This window comes from Sinocyclocheilus grahami, unplaced genomic scaffold (assembly GCF_001515645.1).
Source record: "Sinocyclocheilus grahami isolate Dianchi unplaced genomic scaffold, SAMN03320097.WGS_v1.1 scaffold411.1, whole genome shotgun sequence".
NCBI classification, from domain to species: Eukaryota; Metazoa; Chordata; class Actinopteri; order Cypriniformes; family Cyprinidae; genus Sinocyclocheilus; species Sinocyclocheilus grahami.
The window spans coordinates 265,013-286,317 of NW_015505590.1; the positions used below are offsets into that span (position 1 = coordinate 265,013).

Below are 21,305 nucleotides of genomic sequence, written 5' to 3' on the forward strand. Positions count from 1 at the left end.
AAAACTGTTTTTTTTATTGGTCTTATGAAGTATTCTAATTTGTTGAGATAGTGAATTGGTGGGTTTTTGTTAAATGTGAGCCAAAATCATCACAATTAAAAGAACCAAAGACTTAAACTACTTCAGTCTGTGTGCACTGAATTTATTTAATACATGAGTTTCACAATTTGAGTTGAATTACTGAAATAAATGAACTTTTCCACGACATTCTAATTTATTGAGATGCACCTGTATATATATAGAACCAAGTCCCGCCCCATAATCTTTTACACTCAGATGTACATTACAATAGGCCCTTTCGCACCGCTTTAGTTCCAGAACTAAACGTACGGTACTAAAGTACTGGGACGATTTTGCGCGAACTATTTCCCAGTACCATTTAAAGGGTTGCATTCGCACCGAGAGTATGTACTATGCGCGGCGTTCAACAACAGAAACAAAGAAAAACAACATTAACAACAGGAGGATGGAGGACGCTGTGATCGGAGCGGTGTTTGTTGTGTCTCGCGGGTTTCACAGTGGACATGGAAAGTCGACGTATACGTAAAGCGACTGAAAGAACGGAAAGGAGGACTAAGAATCTCAAACGACAACTGGCAGTGCTACAAATGCCTGCACTTCAGCGTCCGTCCATCTATCGCTGTTCTCCATACTTACGAAATAAGTTGACATGCTTACAGTATGTTTACACGGAGTTTTAAATCATGGCGGGTGAGGGTGTTTTCGTATGCGTTTGGCCAATCAATGTCTACTTACGTCACGATTAGTACCAGTTGTGCTGGTTAGACCCTGCTCCGGAGTAGGAGCTAATTTGGTTCTCGAAAAAGGCAGTCCGGTACTAAAATCGCTCCCAGTTCCGGCGGTGCGAACACGCAGAAAAGTGGGTAGTTCCACAATTAGTTCTGGTACTATGAAAAGGTTCCTGCGGTGCGAAAGGCCCTAATATTGAAGAAAAGATCTGTGGCTTCTTCCATTTCACTTTAATTTCACTGGTCAACACTGAAAATATTTTTTTTTAAAATACATTTTTCTAAATGGCAAATTATGCCATGTTCTAATTATGATTGTGTGCCCTACTCTGTTTTAGGTGCGTCTCAACCAATAGGAAATGTCAGCTCTCTGAGTGGCCCCACGCCTGGAACGCAACGGATGTTCTCTCAGGCACAAGGCATGATGGGAATGGGGGTTGGCCAGAATACTGGACCAAGCACTGGTCCCGCTCCAGCTGCCAGTCAAGCAGACATGAACCTCCCATCCTGCGGTCTCGACGTGCAACAAGTCCTCTACGGCAACATGCCCATGCATCCCTCCCACCCCAACCAGCAGAGACCGTCAGTGTCCTCCATGTCTGCCGCTTACCGCCAGAACGTTCTAGCGGCTCAGCAACAAGCACACTTGAAAAACCAGCCCAATGCTGCTATGCTGAAACAACAACAGCAGCAGCAGCAGCTGGTCCGTATGCCCAACAGCATGCCCAACGCCTTGGCTAATAACATGGGCTCTGCTATGCCCAGCTCCATGCCAACCAATATTCAAGGTGCCTTGCCCTCACAGGCCCAGTCATGGCAGCAGCAGCCCCAACAGCATCCAGGTCTCCAGCCCGGCTCTGCTAACGGAGGCATGCCAGCAGGTTTCCCCAACTCTGGCTTTCAGATGCAGTCAAGATTGTCCAAACTTCCCAACAACACCCCGTTTCCCCAGGGAGGCATGGGAAATAGTGCAGCTGGTAGAACCCTGGCAGGTATGAATCCTGGACAAATGATGCCTAACATGAACCAGCAACGGACCAATAACCCAGGCATGGCCCAACAGCAGGGGCAGCCGCAAGCGCAGTCTCAAACTCAACAGGTTCTGTCTGACTTGGGACCTTTCAGCCAGCCACAGGCCGGACCCAACCGCATCGCAGGACTTCAGTGCAGTCAGGCCTATCAGCTCAACAGGACAGCCAATCAGCAGCTCCAGTTTAGCTACAGCGCCCAATCAGGAAGCAGCTTGTCCGGGTTTTCTGCCGAGACCGACCTGGTGGACTCTCTGTTAAAGAATTCGACAACGCAAGAGTGGATGGATGATCTAGATGAGCTGTTGGCTAGTCACCAATGAGTGATGGCCACAGGCCAATACTAGTGCCTTTGGTAGAGGAGAAAACTTGTACATCCACATCACGTTTTCAGATATGGTGAAACTGCTCATATCACGGTCAGATCTGCTGTGTTCTCTATTGAGTATGTATATGGTGTATATAATAGAGGTCAAGTAGAGCACAGAAGCCTGTGTCACTGAAGTATTCTCTGGACTGGAAATGTCAAAGAGAGAAATGCTCTACTACTGAACCTGTGGCTCAGTAAAACCACTGAATTTTCTTATGACAAGTGTGCGCTGAAACGTGTGTTCAGCCTCTGTGTTGCCTATGTGTTTGCTGTAGGCACGAGGAGGCTCTGTTCAATGTCAGGAGTGTCTTGACGCTTCCACAGGCCTTAAATTTGCACTCTTGAAGATGCACAACATGTGATTTACAGTAAAATGGTCTAACGCAATAGTTAACTCAAATGAACATTTTTGAATCATTTATTAACCATGTTGGTCCAAATCCATAAGACTTTGCTTCATGATGCTCCCAGCAGGGTTTAGCCCCAACCCAAATAAAACGCACCTGAACTAGGTAATCAGTTCTACAGGATCACTAGAAAACAGAGATGGTCTTTTTATAGGGAGATGCCGACTTGCATGGCTCTGCTGTTGGAGGTTGAATGTTGGTGTAACAGTCAACGTGGATCACGTGCCTTGATAACCAATCACATTATATCTGAATTGCTGTCAGATCTGAATGAGAGTCAGTCACTGATTATGGATACCATGCATTGAAATGAATGAAAAATACAGCAAAAGCACTTCTGATGCAAAAGTGACCGAATTCTCTTCTAAAATAATTTATTGTAAACTCCAAAAAATTATTACAAATTCCAAAGTGATTGTTTAATGGCAAACAATTTGATTCATATAGTAACAAGCTGCTCGTCACAAAAGCAGTGTATCCAGAGTACTGAAGCCTCTTCTCCATCCAGAAAACTGAGCCTGTGTGTATTACCATTCTTCATTTTTATCTTCCACTAAAGATAGTGGGTTTGGAAGGGCGTGACAGTTCACCTAAACTAAAGTTGTCGTCTTTAAGTTCCATATGGTTTATGTTCATTGGTTAGTTTCTCATTGACTAAATTTAGGAAGTAGATGCTTTGGGGTTTGCTTACTCAGGCCGTGACCGCTTGAAGGAGTGTAGCTGAGACTAATAGTGAGGAGGATGAACTGATGAACTCTACAGTGCTCCAGTGAAAGTCGATCGCGTCATTAGACTTTCATGTTACACTACACTAAGTTGTTTTTTCCCTTTTTTTCTGAAAAGCACAGAGCTTCTGTGTTGGTGAGAGGGTTAATATTCCTGTTTGTTTTCTCCCTCTGGTGTCTGACGTTACATTGAGGGCAGGTCAGGTGCCGGTCCGAACCGTGTTACCTGAACTCTCTCTTCATCTGAGATTCTGTGACAGGATTTCATGTATATTTATATATTATTTTGTACGTATGCAGTTTTTATTGTTCAGGAGAAGATAGATCTTATTTTTATATGTACATTGTTGCAAAATTTTGTAAGTATTTTATACTTTTTATTATTGTTCTCTGTAAAACAAGAGTATTGTGTAAATATAGTTCTCTAGAAACGGTCTTGTTTGGTGTGTCTGTTTATTGTTTTATGCATGTCTGGAAAGGTTTGTGCATTAGCAACTAAGTTTTGACGTGTAATGAGGTTCAGAAAACACATTCCAATAAACATAACCCCAGCTTAAAACACATCTTGACACAAAACAAGTAATGATCAAAAAGCCGTGGAATAAAAGGAGGGCATCTTTTGTTCAGAAATTATAAAGTTAGTTGTCACACCAGATTTTCAATGAAGTTTTGATAAGACAACTAGCATTAATTTATTTCAAAGGTAAATGGGGCTGTTTCTCATTCACTTTTGTTGAATGCATCATTCATATGCAATATGTCTAGCAATACGTGCTGACAAATCTCCCTAATACTGATGTAATTCGGGTTATAGCTATGTCCCGCCCACTCTAGTCATGCTAATATAAGAGTGATGAAAAGAGCTGCCTGTGAGTGAGGTATGAACAGATATAGAGGATAGTGTAGGACCTCACTGTGCACAGAAATGATGCTGGAGCAGGTCGTGCTGTTAGCAGCCGTCACAGTTTTGGGATTGCTGGAACAAGGTAATTACCACATGATTGTAGATGGTCAATCAAATCAATATTTGTCAGTTTTGACGTTCATATGCACAGAGAAACAGATTGCACTGTATGATGAAACGCGCTGGTGTCCTACATTAAAGTTATAGCTCGCGCTAGAATGGAGATAAAAATATCAAACTGTAAAATTGACCGTGACTGTATCCGTGAGTGTTGATGTAGTATATGTGAAAGTTGGACTTTAGAGAAGAGAATGATCAGTAGAGTTATAAATCATGCTAGAAAGCAAAAAGTGGCTGTTTAAAAAAAAAAAAAAAGTAATACACTAAGTTTTAGGCTTGATCGAAGAAAAAAATTCGAAATGCACCTGAACTAGCTACTACTAGGATGTACGCATTTTAAAGTAATATATGTATTGAAATTAGTTGGACAAACAGACAAAGAAGGCTAGCCTACGCATAATACTGAGATTTACCTGTAACTATTAATATGCATTTCTATAGCCCTAACTGATTTTAAAATATAATTTTGGCAGCTCCTGAAATGGGTCGTATTGTCAGTAGCCTCCCTGAGCGGGTGAAGAATACGCTACAGCGCTCATTCAAAGACGTGCATTTATTGCTTGGACGGAGCAAGAACACCTGAAATGCGCGTGTAGATTCAGTCGAGAGATCACGTTTACCCTCTTCAACTTAATGCTGCTGAACTGAATTTATGGAGCAAACAATTTGCTAAAATAACCACAACATCAACAGCAGGGGCGGACTTAACCATTAGGCAAAGGTAGGCGACCGCCTTGGGCCCTAAAATGCTTTTTATATGTGAGATGCGCGTTCAGTGCGGACGCGCAAGTGGTTGCTCTGGTGTTCAAAGACGTGCATTTAACGAAAAATATTTAACAAAAATTTAACAGGCTAATTTGGGGGGAAAAAACGGATTTCATAGGGCCCTACCGATATCATGCATCTGAAGCTATAATTTTAATACTAAGCAACAGTGCATATTACATAGGGCCTATTTTAATTTTTTTAAATGGTGCTCACTCGTTTTTGTGAAAGACCCAAGGAGGACCATGCACAGTCACTTTCCACACAGGCACACTTCATGTTTGGTTGAAATAATCCTTAAGCATGTAAATTTATAATTTCCTTCAGTTTAATTTAAATGTGCAATTAAAATAAATACAAAAATAAATGTATATTTTAAAGTTTAGAATTCGACAGCCTTTCGTTGTGTAGACAATTACATAGTGAAAATTACCCCAACGCACCACCTAGTGTCCAACCTACTCTAGTATTATTATACCCTGTTTAAATGTGAACAAGGGATTTACAACATTAAAGAAATCCTTTATTTATAACATGTACATGAAAAATCTAAAAGATTAGACACAACTATGGGACACGGTCGTGCAGCAGCGAGCAACAGTGAAAGCAACCTCAAGGTTGTAAATGTGTGAAATTGTATAGGGCCCCATTCCTGTATTTTGCCTGGGGCCCCCAAATCCGCCCCTGATCAACAGCACCGCTGAAATACTCCGTCAGATGCGCGTGAAAGCTGTGTTACTATAACACACACTGCGTGTTTTTTTTTTTTTTTTCCATTCCTGTATTTTGCCTGGGGCCCCCAAATCCGCCCCTGTTCAACAGCACCGCTGAAATACTCCGTCAGATGCGCGTGAAAGCTGTGTTACTATAACACACACTGCGTGTTTTTTTTGTTTTTTTTTCAGAATCATCATTGGCTGGTAGACAAAAATAGGGTACATAAGTTTTTACCTAAGAATGAAGATAAGGTAAAGGTGTGAATAATTACATTTTAGACACATTGTCAGTAATTTTACCAATGAAAATAAAGCTCTTGGAGAACCGTTGTGCGTCTTTGATCAACAACACACAGCGGTGTTTCATTAATAAATCCACGTTTTTAAATGAATGGAGTGAATCAATGATTCAGTGAACCATTCATGAAGGCAGTCACTTGCTTCGTTTCTGAATGAATCAGCCATTTGAACGAATTGATTGAATGAATGACTCCCTTAAGACGGATTTTCCGCCACCTACTGGCGCATTTATTTTTATATTCAGAGTATCGTTTCTTTTTCAAATAATTTCATATTTCACAATTTGTTTGTATTTTTTATGTTGAATTAAAATATTTCTTTCTAAAGCTACTTATATTTCAGCTACCTTTTTGTAATGTCTATTCAGTGTTGTTGTTTTTTTCAAAATTAACACAATGATAACTATTATCTTTAATAATAACTTTATCTTTAATTGGCACATGTACATGTTAATTTGGATTTTCCGCCACCTACTGGCGCATTTAGTTTTATATTCAGAGTATCGTTTCTTTTTCAAATAATTTCATATTTCACAATTTGTTTGTATTTTTTATGTTGAATTAAAATATTTCTTTCTAAAGCTACTTATATTTCAGCTACCTTTTTGTAATGTCTATTCAGTGTTGTTGTTTTTTTCAAAATTAACACAATGATAACTATTATCTTTAATAATAACTTTCTGGCACATGTACATGTTAATTAATCTCATTCATTTGAGATTCATTTGATTAATTAATCGGCACATTATGTAATTGCATACATAATGTGTTCTGCCCTCTCCGATGGTCACTGCGTAATTCCCACCCTGGGGTGATGGATATATTTTTAATGAAAAACCAAACATCCAGATTAAGAACAGTATATTTTGCAATGTGTGTTAGTAATTTCTTTACCTTCACAATCCGTCTGATCTGATGGAAGTGTGTTTACTGTCCTGTCAGCATACTTCTCTCTGAAGGTGATCTACGCTCGGAGAAAGCACTCGGTCTCTCCACCTGCCACCACCGGACCTCCGGAGTTTGAGAGGGTCTTTCGAGCCCAGTAAGTCAGGCATCTGTCAACTGAATCAACTTCACTGAGAGGAATGTAGATCTCGACAGGTTTAGTCTCATTTGTCATATTCTTGCTTTACCAGAGCAAACTGTTCCGAGTATTTCCCCCTGTTCGTCTTCTCGCTTTGGCTGGCTGGAGTTTTCTTCAGTCAAGGTGAGTTTCCCTGAACTGAAAAAACCCAAGAATTATCAGGTAGGCTAATGGCAGTTCAGCTTTGCTCACAGAACATATGAATTAATCTTGATAAAATGCAGAGACCACACTTTTATAGTTTGTGGTATTAAAGGGGTCATATGATGCTTTTTTAAAAGATCATTATTTTGTGTATTTGGTGTAACAGAATATGTTGACATGCTTTAATGTTCAAAAAACACATTATTTTTCAAATACTGTACATTATTGTAGGTCCTCTATGCCCCGCCTCTCTCAAACACTTCGTTTTCTACAAAGTCCCTCCTTCCGACAAGCGCAGTCTGCTCTGATTGGCCAGCTGACCCAGTGCATTGTGATTGGCCGAACACTGCAAGCACTCATCGGAAATGTAACGCCCCTTACCATAATCGCGAGCTTCAAGCTTTCAAAAAAAAAAGACAGAGCCCGAAAGGGGAACAGAGTCGTGTGACAGACACAGTGATGAAGCTGGTATGTGTTTGCAGTACACAAGCCACGGTTAAGACAGCTGACTCCACTGTGATGTGACCCTCTCTCGCTCTCGCGTTCTCTCTCGCTCTCTCTCTCGCTCTCCCTCTCTTTCTCTCGCGCTCTCTCTCGCCCTCTCTCTTGCCCTCCCTCTCTCTCTCCCGCTCTCTCTCTCGCTCTCCCTCCCTCTCTCTCTCTCTCTCTCTCTCTCTCCCGCTCTCGCTCTCGCGCTCTCCCTCTCTCTCTCCCGCTCTCTCTCTCGCTCTCCCTCTCTCTCTCCCGTTCTCTCTCTCGCTCTCCCTCTCTCTCTCTCTCGCGCTCTCTCTCGGTCTTGCGCTCTCTCTCCCGCTCCCTCTCTCGCTTTCGCGCTCTCTCTCGCTTTCGCTCGCTCGCGCGCGCACATATTTCCACATAGTGAGGTAGATATGTGGGGGCGTGTTAGAACGAGCCGTTTTAGGGGGGCGTGGCAGAGTCTTAACTTTGATAAAGAATATCTCTTTGGTTTTGAGACTTTAGTCTTTGCAACTTCAGGGATCTTATCTATGCACAATCAGCTTGTAACACTCCGAAGAGAAAAGAAAACTTGAAATCGCATCATATGACCCCTTTAATAAGTCACGGTCAAGCAGCTTGATGTGCTCACAAATATCAGTCAAACCAAAATGTATTCAGACAGCCTCAACATTTCTCACATGATCAGTTTATTCGCTAGAAAATGGTAATAAAATAAGCTATGACAAGAACTCAGAGTTAAACGGTGTCAGAACAAATTCATCTTGATAATATCAGATAACTTTGATAGAAAGGTATGTAATGAATTCAGCTGTTAAATGTAAGTACACAATTAGATAATACTAATTTAGGTCAACCAATTACCAAGCAATGCTTCATTTTGTTCAGTCTGTGGTGTAAAAAGGTCGCATTAGCAATTAAAGAAAAGCACTTACCCTGTGTCCCAATGTGCATACTATCCACCCTATCTGCCCTAAATAGTACTGAAAATTACTATCTCATAGAATTTAGAATGGATAGTATGCCCACTGGGACGCAGGCAAACATGGTCAGGTCAAAGTGTCTGAATAATGTTTGCTCCCATATTTTTATCAATTTTACTGGTAGTCCACTGTATGAAGAATTTCTGGGTATAATACAGTTTACTTTATTTTGCTATCCTCACTTACATTAATGAACTATAATGTCCTGCACCCACTAGTAAAGAAATATCAAAAATTATATCTGCTGTCTGAATAATTTTTGGTTTGACTGTACATTCTGCTACTGCTGCAAGCACAGAAACACACTTGATTTATTTTGCAGAAAAAGAGAGCATCTAGAATGTTACATTCGAAAGAATAAAAATGCCAAGATGTTCCTTCTGGTCTGTTTGGATGGGTTTATCGTGGCACTTGAGAGACGTCAAACTGGTAGAGCAGCAAAATAGCTTGGCTGTGTTGAGCGAGCATCTAAACCAGAGACGTGTACAAAGGGGAACTTTCCCTCGTGAGGACTGTATAAATAATATATCTGCCTTGCTTTGGTTAGCTATATTTAGTCTATCTAGATTAAATGGCAAAAAAAAAAAAACTCTCACATCTGACATCTCACACCTCTGATTTGCATGTAAACAAAAAATCCCTTGAAAACGTTTTATGCAAAACACTATGCCTGTTCTGTTGCTGTTGTGTTCTTCAAAAACACCTCCATTCAGACCTAAAGGAATAAATGTAAGCCTAAATGAAGGTGGTGATCAATATATTACGTTAAGTCAAGCATCGCAATTACAATTACTTGGGTTTAGTGATATGAACAGACCACTCACACAGAAAATGACATGATGATTTTCTTGCTCTCTAGCGTTGGCAGTGATGTTCGGGCTGCTGTACCTTTATGGACGGTATCTGTACTTCCACGGCTATGTGGAGTCTGCTCAGGGCAGGTGAGTGATCCAGCACTGTAGTTATGTTCATGTTTGCCCAGTCGTGCTGCTGACCCCTTACTGTCCGCTGGCAGACTGGAGCCGCTGTACTTCAGTGCAAAGATGCTGTGGATGCTGATCGCTCTGGCTGGGCTGGGGGTTGTCTGCACCATGACACAGGCCTATCTGGGACTGGACCTGCTGCACTCCTTTAGTCATGTTCTGGGCCTGACCGAACACACATGAAGGATCTGGATGCAGGTCTGCAGGAAGCTGAGAACAGGGAAGGCTTTAGCACCTGCAATGGAATAGGTGGCAAAACCACAAAAATATGTATATTTGTCTCCTCTAAAGAAAGATTTATATCAAATGTATTTATATAAAAAATGAATACAGGCTACTATTGCTTGCTCCAGGAAAGAGTGTGAGTTCATCTGCAGTGTACTCATGCAAAACCATCAGTTATTCAAATGTTTGCTTCAAATGTTTAATAATTGCATAGAAACCATTACTGTTGGTATTTTCAAATAGCTAAAATTAGTTTACTTAATATGTTATTACGTTTATATTTCAACTAGAGGCTTTTAATTGATTTTTTTTAAGTGATGCATTAGGTGCTTTTGATCAATTTGATATTGTTTGACTAGATAAAGCATTTTATCTAAATACAGTTGAAATGTTTCACTTTTGGAATAAATTTACAAAAATTACAACTCGACTGGAAATGATGCACAATAAAAAATATTTTGCTCCCAAGTGATATTTAGTCATTTTTTGTATGTTCATGTTCACTGACAGTGTTGGTCCATTGGTAAGCAAGTACATTAATGCTAGAAATATCTTTATTGTAGCAAAAATCTACAAAAAACCACAAAGAGACTATTTAAAACTGTTACCCCTGGGATGTATATACTGTATATATATATATATATATATATATATATATATATATATACTGTATATATATAATTTTCAAGAGTCATTAAGTTTTCATTTCTACATAACTGCATCTTTATAATATATTCTGTTTACTGGTAATGTGTAAATGTATGCATTTCTAATCTATACACATTTATAAAATTCACTAGAATAATGTTAGAGAGACTTTACATAAAAATGTCAAATTCCTAAAATGTTTGTCTGAATTGTTCGACATCCAGTCTGTGTGTGGTGTTTTGTATTTTTGGACACTTGGAGGCGTTAGAACTTTGCAGATCAGTGCCAGTGAAGACTGTGAATTCTTTCTATTTCTCTTTCTTATGCATTTCCATTTGTTCTTATCTGACTAATATGCTGATGAAAGCCAGGACATTTGATCTCACCAGTAGCTGTAATATTAAGCATTAACACACTGGAGGCTTCGCTGTTTAGAGGTGATAAATGTGTATGAAATCTTGTAGTGATATCTATCAGTGAGCAAAAAAAAAAATGAAATTCTTCAGTCAAACAAATAAATGTAGATTCCTTGGTCGTGCTCTTAAAAGAATTATTGTTATACCCCTCAAAATGTATAATACAAATTCTTCCAGTTTGTATTGGAACCCAATGGCAAAGTCTGCAACTGCATGTGCTGCTAAAATTAGATCTGCATTCAAAAGCTGCAGCTGGAACGGATGTTGACATGTGTTCAGAAAGCTTGAGATGGAGGTAATAGTGATCATGTGTCTGTTATTAGGAGAAACTGAAGGAAGTAAAGGCTTTCATGTGACATAAAAGAGAGAGCAGTGTGCCACTGTCTAAAGCAGCTAAATGAAACCATGTGGCATCATGCTGTAAACCCTTCATATGTATAAAGTGTGCTGAGGGTTCTGTAATATTACCACAGAGATATGATTTACTTTTTTTTTTATATACAACAGTGGTGTCATGAGTCACATGTTGACACTACTGCAGTCTGCTGTACTGTACCACATGTGATTTTTAAAATGTGTTTCACATTTTATTATTGGCATGTTACATTTATACATTAATGAATAATAGCTCAAAGCAGCAAAGCAGCATTCTGTATTAGCTGCAGCTGTCTAATGGTGTTTTTAGGGAGGGTGAGAGCACAATAGTCCATCCTGCTGGTGATAAAGGCATGAACTAGTTTCTCCAAGATTTGATAATGGTCTGTAGTTGCTTAATGGTCTGTAGTTGCTTAATATCATCCAGATTGCTCTTTTTCAGACGGGGCTTAACAACTGCATTTTTCAGGGCATTAGGAGAAGGCATTTAAGAGATCAGCTTCTCAAACAGACTTTGGAGAAAAACATGTGGGAAGTGTGTTAAGGCAGCAGGCTGATGTTTTAAGATGCTCTGCTGTGCTGTTTCAGTTGCTTGGAAATCAGACATAGTAACTGCTTTCTGAAATTGCGGTCTAATCTGTCTGACATCTGCTCAACCTGAGGATGTGCTGATCACCTTTCTGATATTACTGAAGAAGGAAAAGAAGGAAGCAAACTCTTTGCGTTTGCTGTCAGATGTTTCACATTTTATTATTGGCATGTTACATTTATACATTAATGAATAATAGCTAAAAGCAGCAAAGCAGCATTCTGTATTAGCTGCAGCTGTCTAATGGTGTTTTTAGGGAGGGGGAGAGCACAATAGTCCATCCTGCTGGTGATAAAGGCATGAACTAGTTTCTCCAAGATTTGATAATGGTCTGTAGTTGCTTAATGGTCTGTAGTTGCTTAATATCATCCAGATTGCTCTTTTTCAGACGGGGCTTAACAACTGCATTTTTCAGGGCATTAGGAGAAGGCATTTAAGAGATCAGCTTCTCAAACAGACTTTGGAGAAAAACATGTGGGAAGTGTGTTAAGGCAGCAGGCTGATGTTTTAAGATGCTCTGCTGTGCTGTTTCAGTTGCTTGGAAATCAGACATAGTAACTGCTTTCTGAAATTGCGGTCTAATCTGTCTGACATCTGCTCAACCTGAGGATGTGCTGATCACCTTTCTGATATTACTGAAGAAGGAAAAGAAGGAAGCAAACTCTTTGCGTTTGCTGTCAGAGAGCATTTCAGTGAGAATCTGACTTGGGGGGGGTTTGTTAGTCTCATAACAGTAGCAAAAAGAGTGTGTGTTGATCAAGTTGCTGTTTATAAGGTTTGAGAAGAAGGTCTAGCTGTGGCTAGTTCCACACTGAAAGCATGAAGGCTGGCTGTCTTTATAAAAGTTATAGTGGATTTCCAATTTTGTCTTTCACCACATCAGTTTAAGGTAACTTAGTTGCTTCTCAAATGCATACAAATCTAAAATGGCATATGTGGTATATAGGATTTATCTCTCTTACGGTGCGCCCCAGTTCACATACTTATGCACTATTCTGTGGCGTATAAATAGTAATGTATTCAAACTGAAAATTGCAAAAAAGAAAAAGTGCACTTTATCTGGATGATGCACTTAATTATTGACAAAATAACCTTATATAATTCATACACTATGTTGTTGAGTACATGTGCATGCATAAGTACATAGTACAGTGCATAGTGTATACTGCATAATTTTAAATGCAACTTTATTTTCCACTAAGCTGCCGAGTTAAGAGTTGTTTCCTATAGCAGGAAAATCTCTTCTGAATGTTATAAATTCCTCCTTATCTATAGGTCATGTGCCAAAAACCTTTGGAAAGATCATCACTGGAACTGGATCATAGTGAATTTGCCACCTATCTATCAACCATGCTCCTTTTTGCAGATATTTTGTATCTATAAAGAATTGCGTTCAGGTTTCAGGCCTTCTTCCATCTTAGCAACATTGCAAAGTTACGAAACACGTAATTTATTTCTGATGCAGAAAAACTAGTTCATGCAATCACTACTAGGTGGTAGAACTATAGCAGTCAGCATTTGGCGTGGATCAAAAAAGTTAATCAAAGTTGTCCTAAGACCAGAACGCATTTTGGTTTGAGGACAACTTTAATGAAAGGTGAAATGTTGACTAGTGTACTTGAAATTATTAGTAGTTAGCTTGACAAATTGCACTTAAAGACGCTAACACACACCCTCCAGTGCCAGTGTGTGGTTTAGTGTAATCATTGTGTCTCTTGGCTCAGTCTTATCAGCAACAGGAAGTAGAGAGCGGCTTGTTAAAGGTGTCATGTCGCCACTCGGTGACGCTGAAAGCTCTCATTTCCTATAGCTGTTCTCAGCTGCTGCCCGCTTCACCGTGACCCAAGTGAGCGAACGCCTACATCAAATAGGTTTTCTATACTGTGTGACACTTTAAGACCCAAATGTTCTTATATTAATGAAATAAGATGTAACAGTGAATTAATTGTAATTAATCTGATACAAACCTCTGAACATACTGCAATGCTGCACACTGATAAATGGCTTTGAAACATTTTTCACTAGTACATTTCACAAATAATTACAAAGTAACATGGTTGATTAAATGTGAAATTTTTAAAGACTGTTTTACTCATAAAACATAATTCAGTCATTTTGTACAGTGTCTGGATTGATTTTATTATACTCACCAATGTGGGATTTTTACAGTACTGTGTGAGAAGCAATAGGGCGATAATCTCAGCAGCCCCAGAGGAGCCATTCATACTTCATTGTCTCTCTCTTTCACCCTCGCTTTGGCTTGAACACACAGGTGCATGTTCTCTTTCAACTGACCTGGCCGCTTGGAGAGGAAGTTGTGTTTTTGGCCAACAGGAAAAAAATCATATGAGATTTTTGCTGCTTCCTGTTGCAGGAAACGCGTTCAAGGATGCAGAAGGGGTGTGTGGGGGCTGCCTGTGTGTGTGTGTGTGTGTGTGTGTGTGTGTGTGTGTGTGTGTGAGTCAGTGAAAGAGAATATACATCTGTATTACTACAAGGACAGAGCAAAAACTTTAACCCTAATATTAGTTTCTCTACAGGGATGTTGAAGTATAAATTAGCTGTAAACATGTTTATGCATTCATTAGCATATTTATGTATCAGTAACACTTTATATTAAGGTTCCCTTCGTAAAGTGTTTATAAAGGTGTTCAATTAATTACTTGCCTTTATAAATGCATTAAAGGGTTAGTTCACCCAAAAATGAAAATTACCCCATAAATTACTCACCCTCAAGTCATCCTAGGTGTATATGACTTTCTTCTTTCAGACGAATCCAGTCGGAGTTATATTGAAAATAGTCTTTGATCTTTCAAGCCGTTTAATGGCACTCAGCAGGTGTTGCATGCATCAGTCCAAAAGAAGTTAAATAAAAAGCGCCCATCCATTAAAATAAGTATCTCACACGGCTCCTGGGGGCGAACAAAGGCCTTCTGTAGCAAATCGATGCATTTTTTAAAGAAAAATATCCATATTCAAAACGTAATAATCACTTTAATGTAGCTTGTACTCACTGTTGTACACTGAAGCAGCTCCGGGCGGATGATGTATGAGTTCAGCGCATGCGCCGGTGAGTCTCGTGAAGACCAACGTTTGTTTACAGGAGCAAAGGAAGCAAAGTTTCCTTACTTTAGCAAAGGAAAACCAGTCTCCTCTTGAACCTGTGTGTTAGTGACTCATGACGTAAATGCTGAATTAAAAAGCTTATACATACTTATTTGAATCAAAAAATGTTATTAGTTTAGATTTCAAAATGAATTAAGATCTTATTTGATTCATTATTAATATCATGATGCAGCAAACATACCCTATTATTTATTTATTAGTTATAAATATGAATAACCTGTATAATAAAGTGTACTGGAGACATTACAGTAATGAGCCTAAACAAAAACACCCTGAAATCTCACTATAATAATCAGTTTTTGCTTCATCATGAAATAAAAATAAATAAATATGAATATCTATTAAGTTTACAAAAAAATCTATTTAATACATTTACAATAATGTGACCAGATGTCTTGGCTTCTATATACTTTATAATTAATAATTATTAAGATGTTTGCAGGTCAAACTGACCCTAAATGGTTTTAATACAATCACACTGTAAATAGAAAAACAGTATTTGAACAAAATCACGACAAAATAAAACAAAAGATTTATCTAAATCTGCATATATTTTATTTATTTTTTATTTTATTTTGTTAAAAAGCTGTTTCCAACATTGATAATAATAAGAAATGTTTCTTGAGCAGCTAATCAAGCATATTAGAATGATTGATGATGACACTGGAGTAATGATGCTGAACATTTCAGCTTTGACCACTTCACTCTAAAAAATGCTGGGTTAAATACAACCCAGTGCTGGGTATAATAGGGACAAACCCAGCAATTGGGTTGTTTTGACCCAGCGGTTGGGTTAAATGTTTAACCGAGCCCGGTCTCATGAAAATGTGTATAAATAGTACGCCAAATAAAAACGAAAACTCGTGGTATTGATACGCAAAAATTTATTTTTGGCGTGCATATGATACGCATGTGTTTGGCGTGCATATAATACGCAGTTTTTGCGTGCATATGATACGAAATTTGTTGGCGTGCATATGATACGCAGCAGGGGCGGATTTAGTGAATTGGGGGCCCCAGGCAAAATATAGGAGTGGGGCCCTATACATTTGCACACATTTTCCTAGATCAACCTTGAGGTTATTTTCAGCGTAAGCCTGTGTGCAACGGCTGTCTAATTCTAAACTTTAAAATACATGTATTTTTAGTTGTTTTAACTACAAATTTAAATGAAACTGAAAAAATTATGAAAAGGCAATTATACATTTACACACCTATAATACATATATCAAGAGCATGCTCACAGATGAGAAAAATTTGAGCCCTGCACGGGTCTCAAACATAGCCCGTCTTTTTTCCCCTTTTCCCCAAAAAAGCCTATACTACTGTTTCAGCTATTAAAATAGTTCAGTTTTGTATGTAATGGAAAAGTGATTATATTTAGTTTCGTTTTTTTTATAAAGTAAATTTAGAATCACATTTGGAGTATTTTTTGTTCGTTAAATGTAAGTTTTTTTTAGTTTTTTTAAGTAAAGGCCAGCGGCAGACAGTGAACTGATCATAGCATAGCCTATGTTTGATCAATTTAGCCTTCTCAAATCATCAGGACTTACCTAAAATAACATCTATATATAAAACAGTTCAAGTATATCACAATGTTAGTTTAAATGTTTAAACTATATAAATGTGCACTGTTAGATGCTTATCCAATCGTTTGCGGAGGAGTGGAAGCTGAAGCTCTGCAGCACATGGAGGGGCCAGTGCGATCACTTGCATTTTTTTCTAACAGTGGAAACTACTTAAAATATGCAGTCATTTTTGCTCATAAAGGTAAGAGTAATACATCATTCTAAACTGTAAAGGGTCTACTTTTATTTGTGTGCACTCACAATATCAACAAAACGTTGTGCTTTTATAAAATAAAGAAAACAAATGCTTTCTGCTGTCTCGGTCTTGAACAGGAGCACTTTACAATGATGAACCTAAACTCAGACATGATTAAAATATATAGAAAGCTTTAAATTACTACTTTAAAACGAAATAATTCAAATCGAAAATAGACTCCTAATAAAATAAACTCTTTCATTATGTAATCCCTGCATTTCTCTCTAAAGGCACATCCAGTTAGGAGATGGCGAGTCATTTTTTCATCACTATAATTGATGGAAGGCCCGATTATAATTTGCGTTTTATTTTATAATTCCGTACAGTTAAAAAATAAAACACTAATTATAATGGCATATATGTAAAACTTTGTCCTATAATTGTATAGCTGCTTTTTCTGATTTTTATGTTGCTCTGTTCTGAATACCTTAAAATTTAAAGGATTTGCTGCAACGCAATTTTGTATGATGTGTTAATTATTTATATTTTTTATCCATGCAGCAAATGCTTTAAAAAACAGCTTTAAAATTATTTTATTGTATTCCAAACGCTTTTAAAGTACTTTTCACTATACATTTTAAGGGTAGCTTGACTGTAAAAATGGTCATGAATTCGTTGTATTCCCATTTGTAAAATAGCCAACAAATTCATTGTTGTAGGCTAACCCGATCTCATGAAAGTGCGTATAGCACGATTTTCTGCTTCTATTTGCCATAATATTTCTATGCAGAAATTGACTTTGGCATGCAAAAGACTGATAAATTCATAATTAACGGCATGGCTGGTTCAGTCGACAGAAATATGGGACACACAGGCCTATAATAACTGCTGAAATGTTTGCGGGGCAAATCTGAGATCAGCCTGAGTGCTCACGGTACTCACAGTGCGTACAGCCCTACACCTGCAGACGCCACAGACTCGGACGGTTGTCGTGCATGTAATAAACACCGTAAACAGCAACAGTTCGCGTGTCAGCGCTTAATGCACATATCCTATATGAAAAGCATTTTAGGGGGCCCTTGGCTTTTGGGGGCCCAGGGCGGTCGCCTACCTTCGCCTAATGGGTAAGTCCGCCCCTGATACGCACTTTTCGCGTACATATAATACGCATCTACCCCACAACCCTAAACCTACCCATCGCATAGCATATACACGCCAAAGTCCATTTTACGTATCAGCACCACGCGTTTTCGTTTTAATTTGGCATACTATTTATACGCACTTTCATGAGATCGGGTTGCAACCTTCTGGATAGTAACCCAACCGCTGGGTCAAAACAACCCAATTGCTGGGTTTGTCCCTATTTTACCCAGCACTGGGTTGCATTTAACCCAGCATTTTTTAGAGTGCCGAAATAAATTACATATTAAAAATATATTATCTTAAATTGAAATAATATTTCACCATATTACTCTTTTTACTGTATTTTTATCAAATGAATGCAGCCTTGTTGAGCATAAGAGACTTCTTTCGAAAACTGAAAAATCTTGATTATTCCAAACTTTTTCCTAACCCTAACTTGTCTCCAAACCTAATTTCACGCATTGAAGCACAAGCTTTTAGATCAAAATAGTTTTCATAAATTCAGTGTGTCTAAACATTCGATTGGTGCTGTGTTTGCATTTTCAGAATGGCTTTAAAAAGAAAACTTTGAATAAAACCTAACTCATGAGACTTCCAGAGTGCTTACCCTGCGAAGCGCCGTGTTGCTCTTTGACATCCAGGCAGCTGCGAGCGAGGGTCCTCAACCTAGCATGATACTTGCCTAATTCTGGGTTTATGTAGGTGCCATTTATGATAATTGGCTTTGGGGTGACAGCTCCCATAACACTCAGCACTGCAGACAACAAGAGAGATAAACTGAAACAACTCTCTCTCAGAAATGGCTAGTAAATTTCACAAATAATTGCAAAGAAATGGCACAAGTGTGAAGTAAAAAAGACTGAAATTGTATTTTCTTGTAAAACGTACTCTACTTTGATTTATTTGCAACTTCAACATTTAGTAGCTAATAATGTGTGTTCACATTAAAATCCACATTTAAAAAATTTTAAAAAAATTATCATATCAATATTCATAATCATAGCCCACTTACCTTGCCTTAACTGCAAAAGACACATCAGGAAGAAAATGAAGCGCAGCATGGCTCTGAGTCTGATGAAGATTTCTCTCTTCTGTTCAGCTTTTATCTCCCAGCCGAGCTTATATCTGGAGTAAAACCCGACTTATTGTGCAACATTGTGTCAGCGTGTAATCATTAAACATGCAGTCAACCCAGGGCTGGACTTGAATCAGGGAAATGCCCATTACTGAAACACCAATACATTATCATGTGCTCTGTTTACTTTTTCAGCAACTTATCAGCGATGTTATGGAACATTACATCCATATTTTTGATCTTGGCATGTGCTTTTGCCACAACAAATTACGGGAATGTGCATGTATTTGTGAAAGTGATGAATGCAGTGGATTGTGGGTAGCAGGGGTCTGAGCCACTGGCCAAAAACAGTGTATTGAATCGATTCTGAAAATGTCTTGTGACTTTATACACCCTAATTTTTTCACTGAACAACCTACATTCATTCATACCAAGAAAACACAATTTTATGGTATAAATCAGGTTAAAAAAAAGAAGCTCTTTAATAGTAACAGTTGCAGGTTACCACATTTTTTATACTTTGAATGTTTCTTTTTCATGCTAGCTGTTGCCTTTGTCCTTTATTTAGCTTTTTTTCACCTCTTGCACATATCCAGTGTGCACAATGATACATTTTTCATTAGAAACACTTAAATCACCTCCTTCCTCCATGACGAACATGACATTTGCTTGCACAAGTCTTGTAAACACACTGTGCCATAAATGCCCACCGAGTAAACCAAACCAAAGCCAATGTCCACTGAAATGTTACTGTCTGCCCATTTGTTTCACTATGTTTTATTTTAGGCATTTCCCAATTGCTTATAATGAAAGTAATGTGCTAAATTCCCAAAAACAGTGTCTTGTCATTCCCATAAAGTGTTTCGGGGAATTTAACTCATCACAGACAATATTAATAGTTGGGCAATGCAGTTTGTGAAATATTTGGAAATAATTAAAAATTTTACAGTTATTAACTGTAAAAAGAGCCTATTTTCGTTATTATTATTATTTTTATTTTTCTACCTAGTCTGCTTTGATCACAGAACAATTATTATTATTATTCACTTAAAATAATTGACTGTTTAAAAATGATCATTTGACACTCATTTGAATCAAAGTACTGTAACTAATGCATTGACAGTGCTGATACACTAACCAGCCATTGCTCTTTCTTTGCATCTTTCTAATCTTCTTTCATCTTCTGGTTTATGTGCACTGTGAACTGATTTGAGTAAAGTCAGAATTTGATTCTGTATAGTTGATGACAGAACAGGAGTTTTGCATGTGGTCGACATATTGTTGAAAATGGTGTTTCAGTGTTTTCTTCTCTCTTTAATAAACCAACATAAGCTTATTAGCTCTGTCTTTTAATTCTCTCCTTGGTGATCATATCCTAGCTTGCGTCCTGCCCCTTGTCCTAAAATGAACATCTAGTTCAGTAGATCAGCTGCTTCCTGCCCTGAAACACTGGAAGCCCCCCGACTCTCCCCCACACCACCATATCTCTGTTTATGGATCAGCCGAGGCAGATTTGTCTCAAGGCTCTGTCCTCAGGATGAGGTGTGAATCATGTCAGAGGTGGAGTGTTTAAGAGGCTGTGCTCTTGTCTCGACAGGCTCCTGAACACACAAAGTGTCAGTCTCTCTTCGTCCTCAGAGGAGACGTGAAGGTCAGCAGATCTTCACTCCTGCTAGACTATCTCCCTCTGAGATGAGACTTTGTGATATGGTTCAACAGAATTTGGGATTGTTGCTGTATGTCTTTTGTTGCTATATGTTGCGAGACAAAGTGCTTGACAGGACAGCTTGTTTGTCAGATGGACATAGTTTGTTCAAATATCCATCTGGAGATAAGAGGCTGTCGTCTGTCAGGAATGTGTTGTGAGATTGTTCGGCATTCCTTCCAGCCCTCAGATGAGGCAAACTAACCTCAAGCCAGTGAAACTTTTGTTTATGTGCGTCTTCACCATTTCCTCTCCGTCTGCTGAAAACATCAACAGCAACCAGCAGTTCATCTCTGCCGGCTGCTTTACTGTGTCACCGTCTATTGTTTAAGCAGTACAATGATGTTTAGATCCCTCATCCTACTGTGATAAGGGAAGGTGGAGGTAGTGGAAATGGGAAGGGGGAAACCCGGGCACTGGGGGAGGTCAGTGTGAAACACACACAGAGTGTGTCGGGACTGTGGTCTAATTTAATTCACATATGC

At 38.6% G+C, this 21,305-nt stretch overlaps 2 protein-coding genes and 1 long non-coding RNA gene across 3 annotated transcripts in view; 2 read left to right on the top strand and 1 right to left on the bottom strand.

Moving 5' to 3' along the window:
* maml1 (mastermind-like transcriptional coactivator 1) overlaps positions 1-3,861 on the top strand; it is a 47,214-nt gene extending 43,353 nt beyond the window's left edge. Inside the window, exon 5 of the mRNA XM_016232475.1 lies at positions 1,088-3,861. Within this exon, the coding sequence (XP_016087961.1) occupies positions 1,088-2,100 (1,013 nt within the window). The 3' untranslated portion in view covers positions 2,101-3,861. The remainder of the gene's footprint in view (positions 1-1,087) is intronic.
* Positions 3,862-4,169: 308 nt separating this feature from the next.
* On the top strand, positions 4,170-10,271 carry ltc4s (leukotriene C4 synthase). Its single transcript, XM_016232476.1, has 5 exons — positions 4,170-4,265; positions 7,026-7,125; positions 7,220-7,290; positions 9,631-9,712; positions 9,787-10,271. The coding sequence occupies exons 1-5, from the start codon at positions 4,205-4,207 to the stop codon at positions 9,935-9,937; spliced, it is 465 nt and encodes a 154-aa protein (XP_016087962.1). The 5' UTR covers positions 4,170-4,204; the 3' UTR covers positions 9,938-10,271.
* An 8,395-nt stretch (positions 10,272-18,666) lies between these two features.
* On the bottom strand, positions 18,667-19,225 carry LOC107551002 (uncharacterized). Its single transcript, XR_001604719.1, has 2 exons — positions 19,053-19,225; positions 18,667-18,794 (listed from the first exon to the last, which is right to left on the bottom strand). It is a non-coding gene; the product is annotated as an uncharacterized lncRNA (long non-coding RNA).
* Between the last annotated feature and the right edge of the window lie 2,080 nt (positions 19,226-21,305).